Genomic DNA, 10038 nt, shown 5'->3' with positions numbered 1-10038 from the left:
AAAAAAAAAAAACCCCTTAGTACTTACTTACAAATTATTATTTATAATTAAAGTATCTTTTTTACATATTTTTATGTATTTAACCGCTTTTTTATATATTTTTTCTTCTAACTACATATTTACCTTTCCATTTGATACTCATTTTTTTAATCCAAAGGAATTTTTATTTTTTATATTAGAAAAAATAAATAAATTCATAAATGAAAATTTCAACACAGATTGAACACAAAATGTAGAAATCACAAAAATAAATAATTCATAAAAAGTATTAATGATCAGTTATTTAAAGGTAAAATTAAATAATTATAAAAAAATACACAGTAAGTTAGCAAATATTTTGAGTTTAAAATTGTAACTTTTTTTTTTTTTTAAAGTTAATATTGACAAATACTTGATTAATTAGGCAACTTGGAAAACTGATCGTAAATAATATGTTTATTTTTACATAAATATTTAATAAAAATATTTAATATTAAAAAAATGGGAAAACAACATTAAAAGGATGAAGTAAAAACCAAATAACAAATAAAACATTTTTAATTTGTAAAAGGAAAGTTCAAAAAAAGAAAAAAAAATACATTTAATTGTAATGGTTGTTTTATTAAGTCATTATCATAAATAAATCTGATAATAAGATGGATCTTTAAATTTTCAAAAACAAATTATCGACCATGTGTTGATGGATATCCTCAGAGGAATAGAGGCATACGCAATTAAGTCTCTAGAACTAAGCTCACAGATAATTGAGAATTATCTGTGTTTCAATTTTCATCTATGAATTTATTTATTTTTTCTAATAAAAAAAAATGAAAATTCCTCTGGATTAAAAAAGTAAATATCAAGTGGTAAGGTAAATATGTAATTAGAAGAAAAAATATATAAAAGAGCGGTTAAATACATAACAATATGTAAAAAAGATACTTTAATTATAAACAATAATTTGTAATTAAGTACTAAGGGTTTTTTTTTTAGCTTCATTAATTTTCCTTTTTGGAAATAACACGATTTATATTACTTCTTTATTCTTATCATGTCTGAACAATACTTTCGGGCTTTTTTGCAAAAAGGAATTTCCAAATCCACAATAAACTTTTTACATTTATAAATTTTTTTTGAGTAGTGAACTAGATGTATAAATAGTATAAAATATTAAATTAATTTTATTTAATTTTTAAATTATTTAATTAAATTCAATGTAAACTTTGTTATGAAAAACTGTTTATTATAATAATTTTATTTTAGAACTGGACAATGGGCAAAAAGGCTTGAAACGAGTCAAAAAATTGATGAGAAATAAGTCAAAAAATTTATTGAATACTCGCCCATAAAGCTATTAACATTTTAGTCTTACATCAGAGCTAAGTAAAAATCAAGATAATAACTATGATAGCATAAAAAAATAAATAAAATAAAATTTAAAAAAATTAATAAATAAAAAAGTATAACAAGAAATTAATAAAACGCCAATCAGTAGCCAGTAATCTCTCCCCCTCTCCCTTTGGCTTACATAGCTTGATATTATATCTCTTTATTTTGTTACTTTTACTTATATATTTTTATTAAATCTTGTATATTATTTATTTTTCCTACATTTTTCATTATTTATATTTTTTTACTTCTTTCAAATATATAATTTTTTCCTTTCATATTTTTAAAATTTTCCGATTCTGTTTGTAATTGTCTCATATCACTACTTACTACCCCTTTATTACAAGTTATATTATTTTATCTTATTCTACTAATTGATATTTTTTTAATTTCTTGTGACACTATTTTTATTTTAGGATGGTTATTATCTTGATTTATACTTAGGCCCAATGAAGACCTGAAATTTAGACCGACATGTCAGAACTAAATAAAAAATAAGTTTTGCTTATTTTTGTTCTTCGCTTCACTGACCACACCCTTTTACTTATATTAAGATCTACAGTCAACAACTAATTTACCATTAGGAATCTTTCCAACTAAAATTTTTTTTTTTTTTTTTTTTTTTCGGCCAAGACTCCCATTGGAGTCCTATACTGCCTAACCATGGTTGGGGGTCAAAGTTCTTCATTTTGTGGGACCGCCACTCAATGAAAAAAGTCAACGTCCCAGGCTGGATTCGAACCAGCACCGCCAATAGACATCAAATTGGTAAGACTGTGTCTTAACCACTGAGCTACGGGCGGCCCAAACTAAAATTTTAATGTTTCTGGAAAAAATAAGTCTATAATGATGTTAATATAGTTGACAGTTGATGCTGAGATAAATAGAGAGAACACCGATAAGTAAAGGTTATTTTTTAGACCTTATAGACCTAAATTTCAGACTCATCATTATCAGAGTGACTGTAAGTAAGCTCAAGAACGAGTGAAATTTCTGCGCAGTCGTACTCATGAAGGCCTGAAATCTATAGAAATAAACTTTAGTCATTGATTATTTTTCTTTTCATTGACCACACTTCTCCCCTCCTCCGGACCAGCTTCACCTAAAGAAATTGACTGTATTTTGAAATTTTTTTATACATCTGAGTTAAACAAAGATTAATTAATTGGATAGTAAAATTGTGGGAATAGTTTTTATATACTAATTATATTTTATGTTAAAAATCAATAATATTTATTCCTATTTTAGGAAAACTTTAAATAAAATTTTTTAGAGTGATAGGGTCATTTATTCTTGCAGGGGCGATCAGTACGACCTTCTAAAGCATAACTGCAATAACTTTTCAGACACTCTCAGTCGATTTCTCGTCGGCAACGGAATACCAGATTACATTTTGAAACTTCCTGAAGAAATTCTTAGCACGTAAGTGTGCGCTGAATTTTGAAATTTATTATTTATCAATCAAAATTGATTATTAACATTTTGTGTTTAAAAATTTATTATTTGAACATTTTATATTTAAAAAATTACTATCTATCAGTCGAAATTGGGCAGCGTTATGCAAAAACCTACCAACTCACAAAAAACATGAATTCGATATAAATGGAAATTAAAATTTTCACATAAAATTAAATTCAGTTTAAAATAACTAAGAAAATTTATCTACAAATTTGATTGATTATGTTCACTTTCCGGGGCAAATTGACGTAAACTTAGTAGAAAACTACGAAGTGGGTTCTATGCATTCTGCTAAAACTAAATAAATTCTAAATGACATGTAGCTTGGTTAATGGTCAGTTTGATTTGCATTTTAAGTAAAATAAAGCTTGGTTGGTTTCTGCAAATGGTAGAGCGGCTTCTTTTTGTTTTAATGTTGTATAGTACAATTTGGTTGGTTTCTACAAATGGTAGAACTGGCAGGCCTGTTTTAGTTGGAATGTATTTAGCACAATTTTTATTATTTTTCGGCTTGGTAGGTTTCTGCGTAATGCAGCCCAATTAATTATTAATTTTGAGCAGTTTATATTTAAAAGTTTATTATCTATCAATCAAAAATTGATTATCAATTTTGCATATTATTGAACTCCATAGTATTAAAAAAATTGTTAATAATGAAAATATCAAATTTCATATTTTTGAACATTTTATATTAAAATGAATTATCAATCAAAATAGTTAATCAATTTCATGAACTTTTGAGCATATATTAAAAAAATTACTAGTAATTTTGTTTATTATTAAATATTTTAGTAAAAAAAATTATTATAAATCAAAATTGATAATCAGTTTTGCTTATTATTAAACATTTTATATTTAAAAAATTACTAATAATCAAATTTGCATATTTTTTAACATTCTTTATTAAAGAAATGATCATTAAACAAATTATCAATATTATTTAATTATAAATTTTGTATATTATTGAACATTTTATATTAGAAATTTATTACCAATCAAAATAGTTTATCAATGTTTCATACTATTGAACATAATATATTAAAAAAACATTATCAATTTTGCTTATTACTGTACATTTTATGTAAAAAAAAGTTATTATAAATAAAAATTTATTGTCAATTTTTTATATTATTGATTTTTTTTTCTATTATTAAAAATCAGCATTGATCATCAATTGTGTTTATTATTGAACATTTTATATTAAAAATTTACTATCAATTTTGCTTATTATTAAACATCTTATGTTAAAAATTTATTATCAATTTTGCATATTATTTCACATTTTATTTTAATAAATTTGTTATTAATGAAATTATTAAACTGCATATTTTTGAATATTTTATATTAAAAAATTTATTATTAAACAATTTATCAATAAAACTTAATTATAAATTTTGAACATTTTATATTTAAACATTTATTGTCTATCAATCAAAATTGATTATAAACTTTGCACATTATTTGACATTTCTATTAAAAAAATTGTTATTAATGAAATTATCAAAGTATGTATTTTTTAACTCTTTATATTCAAAAATTTATCATTAAACAATTTTTCAATCACATTTAATTATAATTTTGTATATTATTGAACATTTTATGTTAAAAAATTATTATAAATCAATATCGGTCATAAATATTGCTGATTATTGAACATTTTATTTTAAAAATTTATTATCTTCACTCAAAATTTGTTATCAATTTTGAACATTTTTATTTATCAAATTTACTATATATCGATCAGATTGTCATTCAAAATTTATTATAAGTTTTGCATATTATTGAATATATTATATTAAAAAAAATTAATACCAATAAAATTTATTATTAATGTTACATAATATTGAACATTTTATATTAAAAATTTTAATATCAGTTTTGTATATTATTGAACATTTCATCCTTTTTTTTTATATTTAAAGTGTACGTGTAATTTCTCAGGCCTTTTGGGCAAAGATTTCAAGGATTGATTGAACAGATCAGTCAGAATTCTCCAAACTTGCAGCCTGTCCAACGGAGAGCTGCGTCACCTGAATTCTACCAGTTGAATTCAGACATCGAAGCTGCAAGGTAAATACATTCATAGCTATGATAAAATTTTATTCTGTGTACAAAGGATGATAATAATAATGTATTTATTGAAAAATTTTGTGTGCGCGTGCGTGCGTACATTGCACTCTTAATCTAAGACCATCGGACAAAAAGACCAATGATAGACAATTATAAGTAAAGGTTGACTCTAATCATTATTTAAATTAAATTGAATTACACTGTATACTCTAAAAGATCGGTCCCTGCCTTTTTACTTAATATTTGATGACACTCTCCTACAGGATGATATCCAGAGGCATATCTCTGCCTCATGCGACAACATTCTATTAGTCTTTGTAATCCCCAGCAGAGCCAATCTCGGTATAGTGGCTTCTCCTCTGCTAATACTGTGAGAGGTTCAGGCTCCATGTAGAGGAAGCTTATCTCAGGATACCCTGGACCATACCTTTATAGATGTTCATTGTGGTGTGATACCTGGGGCCCCAAAACATATCCCATATCCTTGTGATTCCATTTAGTGATAGGGTCACGCAAATCCCTTAAGTACCCCTGGTGAGTAGTATCGTCAAAGCCTCTTGTTATTTTCACTCTAATGTATGTTACCTCCTCACATGGTCTAATCTTTTCTCCTTGGATATCCAGGATGATAGGATGGATGAGTCCTGTTGGTGGAGTATCTCATGAATATGGCCTGAGTCTTGGTTGCTTCCGTGCAAACCTCTCTGCTTCTTTCTTCAGTCTGGCACTGCTGTTCTCGGCTTTGATGACAGTCAGGTCATTGAGTTAGGCCAGTGACAAGGAACCCTCTATCTTATAGCTCCTCTCTAGTTTCCACACAGCCAGACTAAGGACTGAGCCCTCTGAGCATCCTCTTTTGATTTTCCTTTCGACCTCATAATAGTTACCCCTAACCCTGACACTCCTATTACTGAGATAACTTATCTATATAGATTATTGGGGATTTCAAACTCTTGCAACTACTAAAGTACGCAAAGTAAAGTAGTCTAAAGTAGGCTACCATACATTGTCAAAAGTGAAGGGTATGTTGAACTGGATCAAAAGGACATATTTCTCTGCTCACCTTTCCACATTCTCATGCACTCTCAGAAGTATGCGCATCTGTAATATCCTAAATATGAGTCGAGCCAAGCTTTTGTGTATAGCTTGTAGCATTGAAGATTGGTCTGAGGCTGGATGCTGTCATGTGCTCCAGGACCTTGCTGACGACAGGGAGGAGGCATATTGGCCGATAGGCCTTCAGTGATTCCTTATCCTTCCCTCCTCCTCTGAAGAGTAATTTCAAGTCTGTAATCCTCCACTTTATTGGAAAGTATCCCTTATCCAAGCCCTCGTTAAAAATCCTCAACAGTTCATCTTCTATATAAGGGAAACTGTTTTTAAGGATTGCTGCATTTATGCTATCCTATTCTTATCTATTCCTGGAGCCCTCCTGATCCTTAATCTATTCCCGGTAAGACAGCTTCACAGCCACCGTCATCTGTAGCAGTTTGGCTTTGCCTAGTGCTACCCTGTACAGGATATCTCAGAGGATTCTTCTGACTCTATGATTGACTCATTGTAGGACTTTTTCTTCTGATGACACATTCGATATTCCTCTCTTCTCATTCCTGCATTCCTTGTACATACATCTGACCCTGTAGTATTCTTTCATTAACTGCATCAAGGCTAACTTTCACAATTGGCTCTGTAAAAGTGTCCATTAATTTATTACTGACAAATTTGGGGCGAAGGTTGAATCTTATATTTTACTATGAGAGAGTTAATATTTTTAAACCAGAATATATATTTTTTATATTGACTCCTGAGCTAAAAAACTTATGAGCCAATTTTTGGTATTTATAATGCTTTGAATGTACCAAAGATGTGATTCAAGGTGTGAATAACAAAGGATAACATTATGCATTTAGAGCAGGTAACTACATCAGGGGTTGGTTTATGTTAATTTAAAAACCAAACTTATATTAATCAGTCAGAATAAACTATTCTCAGGGTAAGGTTAGCTCTAGAATAAAATTTATTTAAAAATAGTTTACTCTGAGGCTAAATGGTACGCAACATTATATTTTAGTCCCGTTATAGGTAAATCCAAGATTATATCCATCCTTGATTCAGTAACCTGCCCTTTGCGCTATTTATATTTTTTATTTGTTATAAGTTATGAAAATATTGTATAATTTTTATACTATTGTTATCAAAGAACTCATATTTAAGGCGTATTTAAAGTCCACTATATATATCAATCAATAATTCTTTATCTTTTTATAAATTATTATTATTAGTATTATGTAATTGTTAGTATATTTTAAAATTATTTCTCCAATAGACATTATTCTTCTCTACTGAAAGAAAAACGTAATGCTCTGTGTGAAAAATTAGCAAAGCGAGAAAAAAAGAAGAATAAAAAGAGACGGAAAGAAATTGGAAGGTGATGATGCTTTTGTGATTGTGCGCTGCACTTTATTAATAATAAAGGAGTTTTAATTATGTTTCCTTATGTGTGCTGCACTTTATTAATAATAAAGGAGTTTTAATTATGTTTCCTTATGTGTGCTGCACTTTATTAATAATAAAGGAGTGTTAATTATGTTTCTATGTGTGTGCTGCACTTTATTAATAATAAAGGAGTTTTAATGATGTTTCCGTATAACAATAAATTAAAGCTAACAACAGCATTTTTTTTTTTTTTTTGTGTGTGTGAAATTAGAATCATTTTTATTGGTTTGTGATTAATATTATATTACATTTGATGATGAGAGATGGTTTTTCATTTTTTATTGACCTAAAACTTAAATTTTTTTTTTTAATACCTATTTAAAAGTATAAAAGTGTGTGCACATCTTACACACACACACACACACACCATTTTGGGAGACTTGCTTATTTAAATTCAGGGGTTTTTAAAACATATATTTCCATCAGAAACTCAGATTCAAAATTTTTCACAATTGTAATCTCTATTTTAGACAGAGTGGGGAGGTTGTTATTCATTATTTGGGTCCATCACAAAATAATTGTCAACTCCCCCACTCAGGCTGGACTTGAACCATCACCGCTTCTTACCTGAGGTTGCTAAAGTGACCGGCACAGTTGGCGCACTTGGCAACTATTTCACATGTTCTGTCTGCCAGAATGTGCTTTTGTCTTCCATTACACTGTGTGCATTTCTAGGCTCTTTTAGATTAAAATCTTTATGTGCATATATCTCCGACACCTCATGCATTAGTTTTTATGTGTTATGTACCAGTTTCGGAACAACTAAAGTATTTTGTATTTAATAATTCTTAGAAATGTCAACAAACATTTCCTGAAGTTTATTTCTTGAGAAGGTATTTCTGGTCGATAAGTCATGTTAACACATTATTATGTACACACATAAATTAACATTTATTTCTAATACTTGGAGTTAAACCCTCTAAGATTATAATTTTAAAAATTAGCTTTTTATTAACATTCTAATTTACTCCTTAAGGGAGGGGAAAAAAAAAGTGAAAATCCTAATAATCAAATCAGTTTGATGCCAACAGAAAACAAAACTTATTCCATAAGTCCTATAAACTTATTTTTCTCTTGCAATACTTGTCTGAAATACGATATGTTGATATCTAAAGAATATTAGTTCTAATTCTTTATTTATGAGAATGAGTGATGTATCGTTAAGGGATGCTATATTATATAAATCAAACAAATTATTTAAGTTTTCAACAATATCGATGGCTTGCTTCTTACTTCACAGTAGTACTAAGTACAATTTAACGAACTTTATGAAAAATACGATTGATTAAAGGTTCTCTCTTTTTGGAAAATATAAATATAAATCTGTTCAGTATAAAAAATAATCAAAAAGTAATTTTCCTAAAAAAAGAAAATCTTTAACTCACTGTCCCAATTCAATAGTATAACATCTCAAAAAAATGATTATTTTGAGATATACATGTAATCTTAGCAATAAAGATAAGATCTACTATACATTAAAACATATGTCATAAATTCTAAGTAAAAAGAAAAATTTGAGATTTTACAGTTTTATTTTGTATTCATCTCACTCTTATTGATAAGATTTCATGCATATCTCAGCGAGCGTGGTGGCATTGTGGTAAGGCACAATGCTACTAACTCCAAGGATCCGGGTATGAATCCGGCTGGGCAGATAATTATTCTCTTTTACATTGTAGCCTTCAGTCAACCCTGTGGTTTATGAAGCCCTCCTGAGGTCCATCCAGCCTTATAAATTGGGTACCCTTACTTGGGGAAAAATCTGGTGGTTGAGCGTGATCTTGAAAAATCACCTTCTTGTATATAACCATTGTTCTAAAAACAGTGCTTCCATACAAATGACCCTGTAGGTGTTTGCATTATTATTACATACATGTCTCAAAATAACCATTTTTTGAGATGTCATACTGTTGAACTGGAACAGTGAATTGTATTTTTCATACAGTTAGTGGAAATGTACTTAGCACCACTGTGAAGTAAGCCGTCAATGTATCATCATTTTTTAAAAATTTGTAATATCTAAAAGTCAAAAACTTAAAATATAAAATAAAAAAATACAATGTTTTCAATACATACTTTATTGTATTTTTGGATGCTTTGGGGTGACTTTTTGTCATAAATGGACAGGGCTTATGTCAATCAGTAGAGAAAACAATCACCAACAAAAATATTATTTTTAAATTATGAATGGAATAGAAATTTTTTGTGGTCAAAAAAACTCAAATAGTAGATAATTATACTATTTTATTGAGCCAATGTTTCGTCCCATGTTGTAGGGCTTCGTCAGGGCTAAAAAAGATACAAACACTATAGTTACAAGAAGGAAAAAAAAAGAAAAAACATAAGTGTAAAATAAGAGACGTATAAAAAAATAAGATATAATAAAAAAATTAAAGGTTGTAAATAGTTTGTGTATTTAAGGTTAATTTAATAAATTTATTAATTTAATAAATAGTTTGTTAATTAAAGGTTGTCTCATTTGATCTGCATTTTTTTTCTTTTTTCATCTCTTTATTTGTACTTTCTTTAATATTTCTTCTCTTATCTACCTGTTAGTATTACCCTTTTCATTTACTATTTACAACCTTTAATTTTTTTATTATATCTTATTTTTTTACATTTTATACCCCTGTTATTTTACACTTA

General features: G+C 27.9%; 1 protein-coding gene across 5 annotated transcripts in view; it reads left to right on the top strand.

Moving 5' to 3' along the window:
- LOC106678407 (uncharacterized) overlaps window positions 1-10038 on the top strand; it is a 41246-nt gene that overhangs the window by 14216 nt on the left and 16992 nt on the right. For 3 of the 5 annotated variants that reach the window (XM_014416890.2, XM_014416892.3, XM_014416891.2), the window contains exons 6-8: window positions 2668-2790; window positions 4768-4896; window positions 7223-7324. In XM_014416890.2, the coding sequence (XP_014272376.1) occupies window positions 2668-2790; window positions 4768-4896; window positions 7223-7324 (354 nt within the window). The remainder of the gene's footprint in view (window positions 1-2667; window positions 2791-4767; window positions 4897-7222; window positions 7325-10038) is intronic. The other 2 variants (XM_014416893.2, XM_067049341.1) reach the window with 1 other exon arrangement.

This window comes from Halyomorpha halys, unplaced genomic scaffold, assembly GCF_000696795.3.
Source record: "Halyomorpha halys isolate HHAL.00 unplaced genomic scaffold, Hhal_1.1 Scaffold141.1, whole genome shotgun sequence".
Taxonomy (NCBI): domain Eukaryota; kingdom Metazoa; phylum Arthropoda; class Insecta; order Hemiptera; family Pentatomidae; genus Halyomorpha; species Halyomorpha halys.
Note: the sequence above shows the minus strand (reverse complement) of the source record. Positions and strands in the feature narration are given on the sequence as shown.